This window comes from Oncorhynchus mykiss, chromosome 18, assembly GCF_013265735.2.
Source record: "Oncorhynchus mykiss isolate Arlee chromosome 18, USDA_OmykA_1.1, whole genome shotgun sequence".
NCBI lineage: Eukaryota > Metazoa > Chordata > Actinopteri > Salmoniformes > Salmonidae > Oncorhynchus > Oncorhynchus mykiss.
This window is the reverse complement of record NC_048582.1, coordinates 41,827,648-41,846,517: the sequence shown is the minus strand read 5'-3', so window position 1 is coordinate 41,846,517 and position 18,870 is coordinate 41,827,648. Positions and strand designations below refer to the sequence as shown.

The following is an 18,870-nucleotide window of genomic DNA, read 5'->3' as shown; positions in this document are numbered from 1 at the left end:
TGCAATGGCCTATGTACTAAAAGCAATCTAGCCTTTAAAGAAATCCTGTCCACAGCGATAAATTACCTCAAGAAAACCAACTATGCATTCCAAGGAAATCTCAGATGTCGATGCCTTACCGACTGCTTTCTCTTGGATTACATCCTACCCCTGGGCTCATTTACATATTTTTATTATCACCTGAATGATTCTCCATTTTTAAATAAGAAATAAAGTGCCAAGCCTGCTTTAATGGTGGGTTTTCCTTTGAGGTACTAACAGCATAGTTCTGTATGGTTGAACCAAAAACAAGTTTAGGTGTGTCCCCCCCCCCCAAGAACCTTTACCCTTAGCTCTGCTTGTGTGTGGACCTTTCCAATTACAGAATATAAATCTAATTTCTCAGAACTTCACCAGATTTATTTTAAGCCTGATTGTCATTCAAGTTTAAATAACTCACCCATTCAGAAATGTACATTTATTTTTCATATTACAAAAGTGGGAAAAACTAAATTGGTTACATAGCAGCCTTATCAAAGCGCTAACATTTTAGAATGTCATGGAACAGACTGATAGTGTGGCTTAACGTACAGTCCTGAATCACCAACATCGTCCTTATTCAAACCCACTGCAAAAGAAAAAAAATTACATTTTCATATCACTTAATATGAACTAATCTACAATGTATCTTCAGTTAAATGCTATGATCAATTTAGGACAAATGACAGCTTTAAACAACAATTTCCTATCAAGTGATGTACTACACACAAGTACACTAAACATGCCAACTTCATGGACACTGACTGGACAGTCACGATGAGTCATGTGGCTATAACCTACCTGACCATGTGCGCTATTTCCCAGTTGGTCTCACAGGACATGGGGCCAACAATCTCCACACCTTCTTCTGTCACAATGGCAATCTCATGCTAAAAACAGTCAAAACATCAGTCATGTCACAAATGGCTATGAGACTGGTAGCTTCAAAAACAGAAAAATTCACTATATGCTGTTGAAAATAACTCATTTGGGAGTGTTACAAGACTAACGACTCACCCTGTTGTAGGAGCGAGCATCGCGATAGTACAGCACTTTAAGGCAGCGCTCAATCAGCGCTCGCGCCTCATCCTTAGTGATCTCCACCTTGTTCTCCACCACCTCCCTCATCAGGGGCTGCATGGACACACAGAATAACCTTAAACAAATCCATACGTACTGCAAGGGTCTTTGTTGAACTCCAACTGTGGAACATTCATTTTTACATACAGTATTACCATGAAGTATTAGATGCATCATGCAGTACAGATTACACTCATTCCTTTTCTTATCCCTGAAGGGGTTGCCACTTTCTATGAAAAAGTGTAGCCCGACGACTTTAAAAATAAATGACTACTCCAGCCAATCATGGGAATAGAAACTATGGCATTTTATCTTTGATTTATAAAAGATACATTCTAAACTATGAAATGTATAGAAGTTATTACTGCCTCTCAATATTAGTCCCCTTATGTGTGTTCATTAGCTTATTTGTCCTCACCTGGGCCAGGTAAGCACCAAACCCTGTCGCCACTGTAGGTGCCTCATAGGCCACACCCAGCTTGTCCACGTAGCCCAGGAAGCTAGAGAAATACAAGATGACGAGTTATGCATTTATTTTGATGTAGCTAGTTACAATATGCATAGCTGCAGGTCTCAAGTCAGTTTGATGTTAACCTCATACCATGGTATTGATGTTTGTTAAAAGGGGCGGCAGCGTAGCCTAGTGGTTAGAGCGTTGGACTAGTAACCGAAAGGTTGCAAGAGTTCAACACGGACCCTTGCTGACAAGGTACAAATCTGTCGTTCTGCCCCTGAACAAGGCAGTTAACCCACTGTTCCTAGGCCATCATTGAAAATAAGAATTTGTTCTTAACTGACTTGCCTAGTTAAGTAAAAGGTAAAATAAAAAAGGCAAAAACTAACCAGGGTCATGGTTAAACTATTCGATCTAACATGACAACATTGTCAACGGGCACTCCTAAATTGCTAAGCAAGTTCAAGAGTTCCACATCTCGGCATAACTTCTGAGAAGGACAAAAAATGACTAGTTAAAGATGCTGAAAAATCATCCCACCTCTCGCCATTGTAGAAACCACCAACGACCACAGTGTTCCACAGTGGGTTCATCTTGCTGCGGCGGTTGTACATTACCCGGGTCAACCAGGAGTGAATGGCTTTGGGGCTGTAGCTGTGACCGTCCCCCAGGAGCTCCTCGTCGATCCTTGGATGCAAACACACAGACCTGATCAGTGGTGGTCCTCAGGGAGATAACCAATAAAAGGTTTCAGCACCCCAAGTGAGGGAAATGACTACTTATTGCCAGAAACCATTAAAACAAAGAGATCCTGCCCCAATCTCCTTAAAACCCATTATTATACTTTGTATCAATGATCCAGACCCTATACTCCAATCTATCTGCAAACATCTGCTTCCGTTAGTTTTCCATCTCCAGAAGTACACACCAAGGATGTCCTCTTCATTGTTAATTGCCTTCTCTCAAACCCGTAGTCAGTCTGCTATGATCCTACTACAATCTATGGCACCAAATATCAAATCTCTATACTGATGACATATTATTCTTCCAGATTGTTTCTCACTCTTTTCCCCACCTTTTAGATATCTTTAATGCTTTTAGCAAAATTGCAGGATACAAGATCAATTGGGGGGAAGTCTGCATTACTACCACTGAACAATAGACAAGAGTAATCTATTCCGTTAAACATCCCAATGGTCCAGTATTTTAGATATCTGGGAGTACAAATGTATCCCTCCTTGCAAAATATTGTACTGAATAATGTAAAAAAAAAGTAGATAAATGATGTAATAATAATTAATAATTAAATTTCAATTGTGTTTCAGTGGTTAAAATGAACACCCTTCCACAATTTTTTTCAGTATCAATGCTCCCTGTAGCACCACCCGGGATCCCGAATGGCACAGCGGGGCATCGCAGTGGCACTGCATCACTACAGTCCCTAGTTCAATTCCAAGCTGTTTCACATCCAGCGTGATTGGGAGTCCCATAGGGTGTGTTTGGCCGTCATTGTAAATAAGAATTGGTTCTTAACTGACTTGCCTAGTTAAAATAAGGTTACATTTTTAAACAAATTGTCAACAAACAAAAGAATTGTCAAAAAAAACTGTACTCCTTAATCTCCATGTATCTGGAGGGGGAAAAAACCCAAGTACGTTCAGAAATTATGGGGGATGGCTCATTCCAAGACGTCCAACAAAAGCACAACCTGCCGAAGCACTTTTTTTTTCTACTTACAATTACGTTCGGCTAGGAGCGGTTATGTGGTACCTCGGGAAACCAAGTTTAATCCTCATTCCTTTCACAAGGTACTGCTTAGAAAAAGAGGTCTCACATCTGAAATTCTCTTCTAGTAAAGACCTCATCCAAGCAACTTTCAATTTGGCTGATTAGGGAAAAAAGTTGGCGTTTAACTCAGCCTCATTCCTTAATTATTTCCTCTCATGTTGTGCATATTCATATACTTCTGTCAATGGATAATATCTGTATATAAAAAATGTTGACACTAGCATATGCAAACGCACTGATGTCATTGACAGAGATGGTCAGATCTGCTTCTGTGTGCCAATGTCAGTGAGTTAAGCATACAAAGCTAAGGGCATCTCTTGCTGTTTCTCCTTTCTAGAACCAACCTATTATTATGAATGCTAATATATTATGAACTACTCAATTTTCTGTGTATGTGCCTTTTAAGAGTCAACAATAAATAAAAACAAAAAAATATATATACTTTTAAAACATTAATGTAAATATTCACCATAAAAGGACCAAGACAGCATATCCGATTTTTCTGAAAGAAACCTCAAACTTACACCATCTGTTCGATTATCTGCTTCATGTACTGGTAGTCTGCGTAGTCACCGGAAGCGCCCAGGATGGTGGTGTCATTCACCTTCATGAGACGAGAGATGTTACGGAACCGTGCCAGGGAACCATAGGAGCCCAGCATGTCAGCTGCGATGATGACTCCACCTGTAAACTTCACTCCCAACACTGATGTTCCCGTCACCATGGGGTTTCTAAAGTTTAGGGAGGGAAAATGTAGATAGTTTGTCATGGGAAAGTTGTATTAGCTAACGTTACACTAAAAATGCAATACAGAGGAATGCATGCTGAACGTCCATTTAGGCTCATGCACGCGCATATATATCATATATGGCGGGAGTAGGACTAGCTACATAATATGCTTCTATAGCATCCTTCGTGATGGTGAGTTTGTTAGCTAGATAGCTACCTCACTGCCATGTCATACTAGCATTAGCTACCGTAAGCGCAATATGATTAGGTAGATAACTGGCGAGGCATAGATGTACAACTTATCACGTCAGCCAATTTATGCGAAATAGAATAAGATAGCGCGTGAACATATTCAGTTTAGCTAACTAGTAGCCCAACTAAATAATAGTGCAGTAGTCAGTGAGCTAACGTTAACTACATCGGCTAGCTCCACCATGATGATACAGCACTGCAGCGTACCGAGGAAATCGAAAGTGGGATGACATTATTAGGGTCTCCACTCAAAAGTATTTACTTACAGAGTGTGTTTGATAGGTCCGCATCCTGGGGCTAAACTGCTGCCAGGAAATGAATAAAATTGTCCGGGTTTTGGTCCATTCTCCCAGAAATTGAGCTTCAAACCGCTTGGATCCATGTTACAAATTTGCGGATGTGACGACACAGCTGCTCGTGTTGTGTTCTTTTGCAAAGATTATGGGATACAGGAAGCAGACAATTCTAACAAAAGCCAAACATTATGTATCTTATTTATAACCACATGTAAACCTTAACCCGAAGTATAATAAATAAAACAAGAAACTCATCAATAACTGTTAGTTTTATTATAAATATTAGATGATTTAGTCAGAAGGGAAGGAGTAAAATCAGAGGAGAGTTAAATTGCACTAGATGCTGATCCAAGGTTAGGTTTACGTTTCCTGTGTTTAGAAGGCGACGTTAGGATAGTGTTGTAGTAAACTGATTCTAGATCTGTGCATGGGGTAAGTTAGCCCAAAAGGAAATAAAATATTCATATATGGGTAAACCAATCAAGTTTCTGTCACTAGGCAGAATTTTCTTAGACGAGCCATCAGCTCAGTTACTGGGCAGACCAACCATAACGGCTCCTATCAGAATAATATTTAGCAAGAAAATAAAGCAATTGAACCAATAGAATTTAACTTACACTTGGTATCCGAGTAGAATTAGAACAATCCACCAATTGGAATTTACGTTTGCTTTGTAGTCAGGCAGACATGACATATTTGTCCAATCACAAAACAAATCTGAAAGGGGATTTTTGCTGTATCTTTGGCTCAGGTACTTTCTTTTTCTTTTATAAAATAAATAGTAAAATAGGTTTTTATTATATATATCACCGAATAATATGCGCAATTTAAACATTACTTTGATATATTGTTGAAAAAGTTTGAATTCTGTTACAATTAATGTTTCAAAAGGTGTTTCATTGCTTGCTAATGCTAGCCCAGCTAGCTAGCTATCAAGTTTAGCTAACGTTAGTCACTTGCTAAGATTAAATAATAGTATTCAGTGAATCTACATGTGTTAAATGCCTATCAAACTAGCTTATTTGTTCTTCGTTTGTTATATGTGCTTTCTATTCCCAAAAAACTGACCACCAGTGTGTGCCTAGCCAGATGGCTAGCTAGCAAGCTAGCTACAGTGAATTGAAACATGTTGTGTCGATAAAGCGGGAAGTATGCAAATTGCAAGCGCATGACCATAGAATAGCACAAGCTGTGACATGAAAAAGCCATTGTTAACCATCTCAAATAATGGAAGTCGCTAGCTAGCTGAGAGGGAAGCGAGTAGTTTGCAACGCTAGTGAGAAAAAGACCCATGTCATGGCAGGTATTGGTACGCCAAAACCATGCCTCATAGTATTTCGGCACCGTGCTAGTGACAGCCAGGTTGACAGCGGCTGCACTCTGTCAATGCGCCATTGTATTATGCCAATCAAGCTTTATAATTAGGAACACTTCTTTTTTAATTATCCTACGTAATCGTCAGTTTGTCATGTTTTGGAAATGTAGACAGCATCGTGCATGTTTCACTCCCAAGTATTATTATTTTTGCCAGACACTGATAGTGCCGTAGTGGGAGTGTCCCTGGCTGTTCAACTGATTGACTTATTTTCTATTTAAGGGACAGACAGCCTTGTAGCTGCAATAGTGTGCAGCTGCAGCCCGCAATTCGGGGTGTTCCTGCATGTGGCCACCCTTGAGCATCCCATTGGTTCCTTCATGAACCCCCCCATGAGCATCCAATTGGTTCCTGGATGAATGCCCCCTCCTCGATGTCTTCATGCATATGACACTTTTGAATGTGGAGTCAAAAGGAAAGTTCAAGTATTATGTGAGTTTTTTGGCGGAGTCCGCCTCGATGTCCTTCGCTCCCTCCTGCCCTCACTGTCTTTAACAGAACTGCAGGAAAACAGTGCCCAACAAGCCGGGGCGAAGGACACTGTCTTCCGGTCGCCCCCACCTCCTGCTAGCACGGGAGGCTGGGGGGACAACATGTGGTAGCGAACTAGCTAGCGACACTGTGTGCTAGCTTGCTAATTAGCTAGGGCACGGTGTCGCCCCCGCCTCCTGTGGAAGTCGTGTCCTTCACCCCTGCCTTTCGGGCACAGCTTTCTGTTGTGGGCCGACAGGCGGTGGTGAAATACAGTTTCTACCGGTCGCTCCCGCGGCGGGAGGCTGGGGCGACACCGTGTGTTAGTTAACTTGATAGTTAGAGACACCGTGCGCTATCTAGCACACTGTGTCGCTCCTGCCTGCTGTGTCCTTCGCTCCCGCCCGCCGAACGCCTGCCCTCATCGTAGTTAACAGAACTGCAGGATAACAGTGCATGACAGGTGGGGACGAAAGACACTGTCTACCGGTGTACGGCTAGCTAACTACCGTTGTCGCCCCTGCCCCTTCTTCTGTGGGGTGTATTGGCGGCTGGCATCCAACATTGTGCATTAATACCACCTACTGTATTGGAGCGCTCCCACCTGTCCGAGTTTAATAATTTAGCAATAGAAAGAGGGTAATGCAGATGCAGGAATGTCCCGAATTGCACCCTTCTGTGTAGCTGTAGCACGCATCACTGTACTTGATTTTGGCTATACAGTACACACCAAACTCAGATTTTTCAAATAAAAAAATATGCTCATATTGATACATTGAATATATTGACACAAGATTGAAATGAAAAAAAAAAGACTTTCACTTCTGCAGTACTATTCTTCATTTAATAATCCTGACCTGAAACAATAATGAGAGTGAGAAAGTTAGAGAGAGGGTCGAAGATCATACCCCCAAGACACGCTAACCTCTCACCATTACCAATAACAGGGGAGGTTAGCATGTCTTGGGGTTATGATATTTGACCCTCTGTAACTTCCTTTCTCACTCATCATTATTAACTATTAATTTCAGGACTATCCGTAATCATGGAATCATCCATATTAGGATAATGTAGAAGTGTTTAGAAACATATTCTGTTCTTATTTACAATAAAAGTTACTCCAAAATGACACAATACATTTACCATTAATTTATAATTGGGTACAAAATAATCTGAAACCCAACCAAAACTAAATGCAAATACATCCAACAAGTTTGTAGAGTCACACGCTTGATGTAGTCATTGCGTGCTAGGAATATGGGACCAAATCCTACATTTGGACTACTTTATTTATAAGAATCTTTAGGGGTGTTAATAATTTTGACCCCTACCTTTTTGCGAGAAAAAACTATTACTTGTTTCAACAAAATATTTTTTCTACTAATTGTATTAGTATAAAATAATATACAGTGCCTTCAGAAAGTATTCATACCCCTTGACTTATTCCACATTTTATTACAGCCTATTTTCAAGATGGATAAAATATATATTTTTCTCAACCATCTACACACAATACCCAATAATGACAGTGAAAATGACCGTTATTAAAAATGTTGGCAAATTAATGAAAAAAAAACCTTCAAATTTGTGGATTAGGCTATTTCAACCACACCCGTTGCTGACTAGTGTTCAAAATCGAGCACATAGCCATGCAATCTCCATAGACAAACATTGGCAGTAGAATGGACCATACTGAAGAGCTCAGTGCCTTTCAATGTGGCACTGTCATAGGATGCCACCTTTCCAACAAGTAAGTTAGTCAAATTTCTGCCCTGCTAGAGCTGCCCCGGGTCCACTGTAAGTGCTGTTACTGTGAAGTGTAAACATCTAGGCGCAACAACGGTTCAGCCGCGAAGTGGTAGGCCACACACGCTCACAGAATGGGACCGCCGAGTGCTGAAGCGTGTAGCAATCGTCTGTCCTTGGTCGTAACATTCACTACCGAGTTCCAAACTGCTTCTCGAAGCAACGTCAGCTTCATGAAATGGGTTTCCATGGTCGAGCAGCCACACACAAATCAAATAAAATAAAATAAAAAAATGTTTTTTTTATTTTATTTATATAGCCCTTCGTACATCAGCTGATATCTCAAAGTGCTGTATAGAAACCCAGCCTAAAACCCCAAACAGCAAGCAATGCAGGTGTAGAAGCACGGTGGCTAGGAAAAACTCCCTAGAAAGGCCAAAACCTAGGAAGAAACCTAGAGAGGAACCAGGCTATGTGGGGTGGCCAGTCCTCTTCTGGCTGTGCCGGGTGGAGATTATAACAGAACATGGCCAAGATGTTCAAATGTTCATAAATGACCAGCATGGTCGAATAATAATAAGGCAGAACAGTTGAAACTGGAGCAGCAGCACGGTCAGGTGGACTGGGGACAACAAGGAGTCATCATGTCAGGTAGTCCTGGGGCATGGTCCTAGGGCTCAGGTCAGTTGAAACTGGAGCAGCAGCATGGCCAGGTGGACTGGGGACAGCAAGGAGTCATCATGTCAGGTAGTCCTGGGGCATGGTCCTAGGGCTCAGGTCCTCCGAGAGAGAGAAAGAAAGAGAGAAGGAGAGAATTAGAGAACGCACACTTAGATTCACACAGGACACCAAATAGGACAGGAGAAGTACTCCAGATATAACAAACTGACCCCAGCCCCCCGACACATAAACTGAGGCTGAGACAGGAGGGGTCAAGAGACACTGTGGCCCCATCCTAAGATCACCATGCGCAAAGCCAAATGTCGGCTACAGTGGTGTAAAGCTCTCCGCTATTGGATTCTGGAGCAGTGGAAAGGTGTTCTCTGGAGTGATGAATCACGCTTCACCATCTGCCAGTCCGACGGAAGAATCTGTGTTTGGCGGATGCCAGAAGAACGCTACCTGCCCGAATGCATAGTGCCAACTGTAAAGTTTGGTGGAGGACAAATAATGGTCCTGGGCTGTTTTTCGTGATTTGGGCTACGCCCCTTAGTTCCAGTGATGGAAATCTTAACGCTACAGCATACAATGACATTCTAGACGATTCTGTGCTTCCAACTTTGTGGCAAAAGTTTGATGAAGGCCCTTTCCTGTTTCAGCATGATAATGCACCTGTGCACAAAGCGAGGTCCATACAGAAAAGGTTTGTCGAGATAGTTGTGGAAGAATTTGTTACATCCCTGAGTCAAAAATTTGTAGAAGCACCTTTGGCAGTGATTACAGTTGTCTTTATGGGTAACTCTCTAAGATCTTTTCAGACCTGGATTGTGCAACATTTGCCAATTATTATTTCCAAAATTCTTCAAGCTCTGTCAATTTGGTTGTTGAACATGGCTAGATAACCATTTTCAGGTCTTGCAATAGATTTTCACGAAGAGTTAAGTCAAAACTATAATTTGGCTACTCAGGAACATTAACTGTCTTCTTCGTAAGCAACTTCAGTATAGATTTGGCCTTATGTTTTAGGTTATTGTCCTGCTGAAAGGTGAATTGATTTCCAAGTGTCTGCTGGAAAGCAGATTGAACCAGGTTTACCTCTATGATTTTGCCTGTGCTTAGCTCCATTCCATTTATTTTTTATCCTGAACAATACTCGAGTCCTTAACGATTACAAGCATACCCATAACATGATGCAGCCACCACTACGCTTGAAAATATGGAGAGTGGTATTCAGTAATGTGTTGTATTGGATATGCCCCAATCATAACACTTTGTATTCAGGACAAAAAGTGAATTGCTTTGCCACATTTTTTTCATTATTACTTTAGTGCCTTGTTAAAAACAGGCAGTGGTGTTTAGTGAGTCCGCCAGATCAGAGGCAGTAGGTAAGCATTCAAAATCCTGGGGCTGTTTTTCTGCAAAGGGACCAGGACGACTGATCCGTAAAGGAAAGAATAAATGGGGCCTTGTATCGTGAGATTTTGAGTGAAAACCTCCTTCCATCAGCAAGGGCATTGTAGATGAAACGTGGCTGGGTCTTTCAGCATGACAATGATCCCAAACACACCGCCCGGGCAACGAAGGAGTGGCTTCGTAAGAAGCATTTCAAGGTCCTGGAGTGGCCTAGCCAGTCTCCAGATCTCAATCCCATAGAAAATATTTTTTTTCCTCATTTTGTCTGTCATAGTTGAAGTGTACCTATGATGAAAATTACAGGCCTCTCTCATATTTTTAAGTGGGAGAACTTGCACAATTGGTGGCTGACTAAATACTTTTTTGCCCCACTGTATGCGTTGGAATATATCATTGGCCTAGCCAGTCTCCAGATCTCAATCCCATAGAAAATATTTTTTTTCCTAATTTTGTCTGTCATAGTTGAAGTGTACCTATGATGAAAATTACAGGCCTCTCTCATATTTTTAAGTGGGAGAACTTGCACAATTGGTGGCTGACTAAATACTTTTTTGCCCCACTGTATGTGTTGGAATATATCATATTCCATATTATAATACTTTGGAACAGATTTCCAAAATTAAAATCACTTACATGCTGACAACACTGGCCGCATTGCGTCCCCAAGCGTTTCAAAATATATGTACCCATGCATGTTATTCAATCATTTCATCCAAACTGCTCGTGCGCATCAACAAGTATCTGCGTAGCCAGATGCTAAAATAGAACTTGGTTCTATTTTAGATGCACTGTCAGTCCTGCCTCTCCCATCTACTCGTTGGTTTTTAGGAGCATATACCCACGTGGGTGATTGAAAGATGAACGAGGTCCACACTCCAGTCCAGTTGGTTGCAGTAAGGCACCTTAAAGTTGGTTGCCAACTGCCATATAAAATCCACAGAAGAAGATGACTGAACTAGGAGAGATTACTAGAAACTAACTAGGTTTCCCAATTTATTTTGGGATTAATTGTCGGAGTAGAGAACACATGATTTTGTGACTGAAAATAGGTCGATATTCTACAAAGATCCAGCAGAAAAGGACCCTGTACATGTAATTCCCAGTGTTTATATCCCAGGACAAATTATCTAGCAACAGCAAGCTAGCTAGCTAAATATCCATTAATGTTTCATAAGTTTCGACCTGTCCCCAAATTAATATAGTTCAGAGTTAATTTTGATATTTCTACCTCTGTGTCCTGATCACGTCTGGTGGGGATAGACAAACTCAACATGCAAACGCGGGTCACAAAAATCTAAATTAGCATGACATGAGCTGAATTAAATGTAAACGGATTTGAAAAAAATCTTGGTATATGCTCAGTGCTCCGTTGACATTTTCACAGAGATACGCTTGTTATGTGAGAAATCTTGTAAAAAAGATAAGGGATTTTGAATTCATATGAAAAGTGTATACTAAAATAAGAAAATACTACATGTCATGTCTCAAAATCGATATCCACCTTACCTCTATATTGTTTTATGTCCTGCGGATTCGAGAAGAAAGATGACGAGTTAAACGGCAAAGCGAGCCTGTCAGATAGCCAGTAGCCTTAATTCTCTCACAGAATCCAGCCTAGTTGATGCAACTTTCCAGACTTTTGTACCACTTTTCAATAAATGTTAATCACATACTCACGGACAGTTTCCTTGTTGAGATTCAATTGGCACATACGCATTTGTGTTGCCATCATATTTTTTTTATTTAACGTTTATTTTGCTAGGCAAGTCAGTTAAGAACAAATTCTTATTTACAATGATGGCCTACCGGGGAACAGTGAGTTAACTGCCTTGTGGCAGAACAACAGATTTGTACCTTGTCAGCTTGGGGATTTGATGACTGAAGAGGCCCAACGCTCTAACCTGTTGAGCACTGAGCAAACAGTCAATGGTTGTTTTTGACATTTATTTTTTAAGAGTATGGATTTCAGCAATCAATGAAAGGCATGCAACTACAGAGGGTTTAGTCATAGATTTTTTTTTTTTTAATATTCTTGGGCGAATCAATGTAATTGGAGCTGAATTCCAAGCCTGGTCTCTGCTCCACTCCATTGGTGGATTTAATCAGAAACTAACTCCTATCAGTACTACCATCATCATAGTCAGATATAATCCATAGTTTCCATTTGGATTTAAATGAAACGAAATGAAGGCTTCTTCTGTCTTGTCTTGTTGGGCAGTTTATCAGTTGAAAATTCACTAACATTGTGCATGTCCAATAAAGAGCGTTATTGGATGTGGAGGGATAGATTTAACATCCTCAACTAAAACTAAAAGTTGCTTTTAAAATATTAAATGACAGCCCCCAGCAAATTCCACAGTGCTTAAAACAGTGTTATAACGTTTACCCTCCTCTCCTCATTTCAGAGGCCTCAGGGTGTGTTTGCCACCACTGTGTGAGCAAACAATGACGGAGGACAGGCTGAAGGCGGACCCCTCCAAGCGGGAGGGGCTGGACTCAGTAGAGGGAGACACAGAGCCCAGCCTGCTGCTGCAGAAACTAAAGAGCAACATCTCGTAAGTCCCACCCCTCTGTCCACACAGCCACTGCTTAAATCATCAAAATGTACTAAAATATTGTGTAGTATCAGCACCCTCTCCAACATTTCCTGCCATTTATTTCATACAGCTTATCCATCAGTGTCATTAGAAAGTCTGCAGAAATGTGTTTGTAATAGCTGTTTCTTTTCGCAGTAAGAATGTACAGGGCAAAGTGGACGTTATCCTGGTGAGTGCCAAGACATCTTTGGTATTGCTCTGTGTATGAATTGCCTTGTCTATGAATGACCCAGATTGTATCCTATGTCTCACCTACCCACAGCAAGATGTGCAGCGCTTCTCTGACAACGACAAACTCTACCTTTACCTCCAGCTGCCTTCTGGCCCCAGTTCAGGGGAGAAAAGGTGAGCATCATTATCATCAGAAATCGCTCTGGGTCTAGCACTCTATGATTGTCCTCCTGGAGGGACATATCTGTGGCTCTTCAGATGACTGAAGAGGCTGATGTATGACTCACAAATCCCACTGAAGAGGCCAGTGTGTGTGTGGTGGTAGTGGCTGATAGTGGTTGATGTTTATCCTCTCCTTTCGTTGTTGCCGCTTGTCCTCAGTGACACGGTGGAGGTCTTTTTCATGATGTGCAGCCCTACCGTGGATGGCCTTCCTCCATTTTGTTTTATTTCCATTCAGTCCATTAGAGATACATTAGGTGTCATGCAAGCAAGCGTTGCCGCAGTGGTCCATCCAGAGGGGGGTGCATTGTACCTACCTGCTGGTGGTTTTAAGTTTAGTTTTGATCTGGATGTTATTGTGTGCGTTTGAGATGCAGAGATTCAACAGACCATGCAGATCTATGTATCTCGAACATGCACGCATCTCCAAATTCCCCAAACTCTTTTTCTCAGTCTGGCAATGGCCCCGCTGGCACAACTTAGGCGGTGGTGTATTTCTGCATCGATGTCAGCTTTGGAGGAGAGAACACTGCCAAGGTAAGGGAAGAGGTCCACGTTTTCATGGGTGTTATTGTCAACATGTATACAAAGCTCAATAACCCAGTCACATACTGACTTTCCCCCATAACTTTACACTTAAAACGATTCATAAATGCTATTATAAGTAGTTTATAAACTAAATTATTTAGTTAAGTTTATAAATCTATTATAAACAGTTGACACTGATTGACATTTTGTGAATGTTATTTAGTTGCTTGCCAAAATGTGAGTGCAAATTGATTATTATTACTATTGGGCAGCAATGCATGTTTCAGCTGGAATATAACAGCAGCAACATGAACCTTGTGCTGGCTTTTCATCTTTCTTTTTGGGGGGGGGCACCGGTTGAGAAGTTGGGGATGTGTAAATCTCCTCCTTAGATTTTTTTCTTTTTAAGGTTCACCGCCTTAACTTGTTTCAAAATGTCTACATTGAACTGTCGCTTTGTTTCCCGCCACAAGAAAGAAAAAATATATCAGCAAAACATGGCTGCTGAGATGTACTGCTTTGCTGTGTTTGTCCTGAGCAGCAGCAGCAGTGACCCCAGCTCCTTCAACACAGCTGACCAGCTGCACACCTGCAACTGGATCCGCAGCCACCTGGAGGAGCACGCAGACACCTGCCTGCCCAAGCAAGACGTCTACGAGACATACAAGTAAGTTCATGTCATGAGGCACAGCTGTGACTGTGAGTTACAAATGTACTCGTGAACCCATGACTACCTGGACATCAATAAGAAATGTTCGTTTTCCCATTTGAAACGCTTTGCTACGGTGTGCCCTAATGAAAACAACCCAGCTAATGTTATGATCTCTTACACTCTCATCTCCCAGGAGATACTGTGAAAACCTGCAACACAGGCCTCTGAGTGCTGCCAACTTTGGGAAGATCATCCGTGACATCTTCCCCAACATCAAAGCCCGGAGGCTTGGTGGCAGGGGACAGTCCAAATATCCTTTCAGTCTGTTACGAGGTTGTTTTGGGAGGCCCTTTAAGCATTTTAACGCAATTTTACTTTTGTTTGCCACAACTGCATTGACACCTGTAAATGAAATATTCAAGCGTCTCCCTGAATGCTGGATGGAATTCAGGGATTCACCCATACTTCAATGCATCCTATTTGCATCCTATTTTATATTTTTGCACAATATGGGAAATGTGGATAGAATAATGCCACAGAGTACAAAGGATCAACAATTATTACCATAATCTATTGATAAGTGGAGAGGGTGGGGTTCCCCTTTCTGTCTACAGTTATTCCTTAACTCCTCCGCTGACACGTATTGTTATAGTGGAATCCGCAGGAAGACGGTGCTAAACATGCCACTGTTGCCAAACCTGGACCTGAAAAACGACCCGGTATGTATGACTAGCCAACTGCACTTCCTGGTTAGATGATAGCACACTACCATTGCTTTTGCTATAGCTAAGTGCAAAAATGACTGTCAGTAGTGATTAAGGCTGTACGTCCATGTAGTCGGAGCTGACGGAGCTGGTGCAGACCTACAAGCAAGAGGTGACGGAGGCGGCTTGTGAGCTCATCTGTGATTGGGCCCAGAAGATCCTCAAGCGTTCCTTTGACACAGTAGTCGAGATCGCCCGTTTTCTTGTGCAGGAGCACATCGTCAACCCGCGCTGCAGCCAGGCTGAACTTGTCACTTCTGCCGCTATGGCAGGTGAGTCTCAGTGTTTCCATCATACTGTGTTCAGTCGTCCTCGTTACACTGTGTTTAGTCATCTTCAATACCATCCGCAATCCAACCATCTTATGGTTGGAATTTCTTGTGATTTTTCTCTGTCTCACAGGAGGTCCTGCAAAGCCCCACAAGGTGATCAAGAAGAACCCAGTACCATCCAAAGGAGGTGGACCAGAGACGGAAGGGAGCGCCTCTGAAGCTAAGGTAGTGAGTGCATCAACAATACCCTTTCAAAGACTAAACGCAAAGTACATGAACACACTGCTGGGCTGGAAGTTGTAATAATGAGCCATGTCTACTTATATTGATTTTATGTAACACAATGATGTTGTTTCTCAGAGGGATAAAGACGTTGGGGATCAGTCGTTGCCAGGGAAACTGCAGTCCAGTGACAAGCCTATGAAAGGGGCGGAGTCGGTACGCCCGGGGGGTCGCGAATTGCAGGTGGAGGCTCTGATGAAACACTTGCCCCGAATCCTGCCTCGCAGCTCTGTCCCGGAAAAGTCCCAGCTTTCGGTGCGCTCCTCGCCTCCCTCGCTGGCGCCCAAAGACGCAGGCGGCATGAAAGTCATCACAATGACTGCCCTGCCCCAGCAGCAAGGGGGCGCTCTCCCCGTCATGATCCTCCCCCAGAGCGTCAGCCTCTCCTACCCCGACAGGGAAAAAGCCCCGTCAATCACCATGGCGCCCGTGGCACCAACGTCGGTGGTGCAGAGGGCTCGCGCAGTGGGCAAACGGGCCCCCGAGGCAGCAAGTGGGGGCCCCGGGCCAGGAGGCACGCCGGCCAAACGGAAACGAGGACGACCCAGGAAGCCACGGCCAGAGGACATCACCCCCCCGCAGCCGCCCCCTCCACCCTTACCCTCGGTCAACCAAGCCCCTATTATGAATTCCCTCACCGGAGGGGTGATCCAGAAAGCCTGCTCTTCCTCCTCCTCCCAGGTGGTGGAGGTCGTATTCCAGGACCAGCAGGCCTTGGTACTAGGTCAGCTGCATTCGGTAGCGGACACAGGTGACCCAGAGCACCGGGGCGTGGTGCTCGAGACTGACCCACGGCCCGTGCTGCTGCTGTCAGGGGCCAGTCACACAAACTGGGACATGGGCAGGGCCATGGTAGAGGTCATCCAGAGGGCCCCGAGACCACCCACCATCATCACCAAGAACAACAACAACTCCCAGTCTACCCCCCAGCACCGCCTGCCCCTGCCCACTGTGCTGGAGGATCGAGGGGAGGTGGAGATCACCCTCACCCCCGTGGAGCCTTCGGACGATCTGCCGACCCCCACTGGCCAGGCTAGCTCGACCCCCACTGCCCAGGCTAGCTCGGAAGGTGGCCCCACACCCGATGACAGCTCTAAAGAACCTAGCCCTGGCCTTCCTTGTCCCAGAGACTAAGGAGCACTAAGGGACTTTAAACTACCCTCAGGGGGAGGATAACCACCCCCAATCATCTTCTCCCAGGTAGCGTCTTCTCCCCGATTGGTGGAAATCCAAGATTGGCAGCGCAGAGAGCCAAGAAGGATCGATGAAGCCTAAACACTATTAATCCCTGTTGACCTTCCGTTTATAACTCTTTGCTGTGACTCTAACTGCATGTTTGTCTTTGTAATTGTGAGCAGAGAGAGCGATAAAGGCGGTTCCATAGTTCTGATGACGAGGGGGGGGGTATTTACGGGTTCGGACCTTTTAAGGTTTTAAGTGCTACTCTCCCTGAGAGGAACTCCCCTCAGTGTTTATTTTATTTTAATGATATACAGTTGAAATTGGAAGTTTACAAACACCTTAGCCAAATACATTTAAACTCAGTTTTTCATCATTCCTGGCATGTAATCCTAGTAAAACTTCCCAGTCTTTGGTCAATTAGGATCACCACTTTATTTTAAGAATGTGAAATGTCAGAATAACATTTGATTTATTTCAGCTTTTATTTCACATTCCCAGTGTGTCAGAAGTTTACATACACTCAATTAGTGTTTGGTAGCTTTGCCTTTAAATTGTTTAACTTGGTTCAAACGTTTTGGGTAGCCTTCCACAAGCTTCCCACAATAAGTTGGGTGAATTTTGGCCCATTCCTCTTGACAGAGCTGGTGTAACAGTCAGGTTTGTAGGCCTCCTTGTTCGCACACGCTTTTTCAGTTCTGCCCACAAATTTTCTATAGGATTGAGGTCAGGGCTTTGTGATGGCCACTCCAATACCTTGACTTTGTTGTCCTTAAGCCATTTTGTGCCACCCCTGTGCTTCACAGTTGGGATGGTGTTCTTCGGCTTGTAAGCTTCCCCCTTTTTCCTCCAAACATAACGATGACTCATTATAGCCTAACAGTTCTATTTTTCTTTCATCAGACCAGAGGACATTTCTCCAAAAACCGTTGTCTGGCTTTTTAATGGCGGCTTTGGAGCAGTGGCTTCTTCCTTGCTGAGTGGCCTTTCAGGTTATGTCGATATAGGACTTGTTTTACTGTGGATATAGATACTTTTGCACTTGTTTCCTCCAGCATCTTCACAAGGTTGTTTGCTGCTGTTCTGGGATTGATTTGCACTTTTCACACCAAAGTGCGTTCATCGTGTCTACTTCCTGAGAGGTATGACGGCTGCATGGTCCCATGGTGTTTATACTTGCGTACTATTGTTTATACAGATGAACGTGTTACCTTCAGGCGTTTGGAAATTGCTCCCAAGGATGAACCAGACTTGTGTAGGTCTACAATTTTTTTTCTGAGGTCTTGGCTGATTTATAAGCGAAATAATCTGTCCGTAAACAATTGTTGGAAACATTACTTGTGTCATGCACAAAGTAGATGTCCTAACCGACTTGCCGTAACTATAGTTTGTTAACAAGAAATGTGTGGAGTGGTTGAAAAACGAGTTTTAATGACTCCAACCTAAGTGTATGTAAACTTCCGACTGTATATCTTTGGTTGTGTTATGTTAATGTTTGTAGTTGTGCTTTCAAATAGACTTCCAGAGTAAAGGAGAATGCATGACTCGCTGCTGGTGGAGCTGCATTTAAATGATGCCCCCCTCAAGCATCAGAACTGGGTCTGCCACAGTGTTGTAAAAAATTGTGTGACAAGATTGTGAGTTTGCCCCCTCCCCCTTCTCCAAATCCATTAAATTGGAGTGTGACAACGCGAGCACTTACCAGGTCGTCATGCCAATATTACAGCACTTCCTGTTAGCGATTTAGCATAGATTACGAAACGAAATTAAATATGCCTGTTTTGAACTTGCATCACCTCGGGCGAAAGCGTCAAAGCACAAACCTGCGAGCCTAGTGTAAAACCTTGAGCGCGGCAAAGAGACATAATGAAATATTAGCGCAGATTTAGCAAATTATTTAGCCTGATGCTAAGGTAATGCA

The 18,870-nt window shown here is 43.0% G+C and overlaps 2 protein-coding genes across 4 annotated transcripts; one reads left to right on the top strand and one right to left on the bottom strand.

Annotated features, from left to right (window-relative positions):
- Positions 1-444: 444 nt before the first annotated feature.
- On the bottom strand, positions 445-4,722 carry psb4 (Proteasome subunit beta type 4). Its single transcript, NM_001165075.2, is given in 7 exon segments — positions 445-607; positions 820-908; positions 1,036-1,152; positions 1,517-1,598; positions 2,093-2,239; positions 3,865-4,071; positions 4,588-4,722. Coding segments are annotated over 7 exon segments (771 nt in total). The 5' UTR covers positions 4,704-4,722; the 3' UTR covers positions 445-594.
- Positions 4,723-5,261: 539 nt separating this feature from the next.
- Positions 5,262-17,363, top strand: LOC110496284 (DNA-binding protein RFX5). 3 transcript variants are annotated; one of them, XM_021572089.2, is made up of 11 exons: positions 5,262-5,368; positions 12,688-12,837; positions 13,015-13,048; positions 13,142-13,224; positions 13,726-13,809; positions 14,342-14,467; positions 14,646-14,762; positions 15,093-15,171; positions 15,290-15,488; positions 15,619-15,713; positions 15,849-17,363. In XM_021572089.2, the coding sequence occupies exons 2-11, from the start codon at positions 12,728-12,730 to the stop codon at positions 16,902-16,904; spliced, it is 1,983 nt and encodes a 660-aa protein (XP_021427764.2). In that variant the 5' UTR covers positions 5,262-5,368; positions 12,688-12,727; the 3' UTR covers positions 16,905-17,363. The 3 variants fall into 3 exon arrangements, with proteins under 3 accessions (XP_021427764.2, XP_036808748.1, XP_036808749.1); XM_036952853.1 differs by having other exon boundaries at positions 15,619-15,716; XM_036952854.1 differs by lacking the exon at positions 13,726-13,809 and having other exon boundaries at positions 15,619-15,716.
- The last annotated feature ends 1,507 nt before the right edge of the window (positions 17,364-18,870 follow it).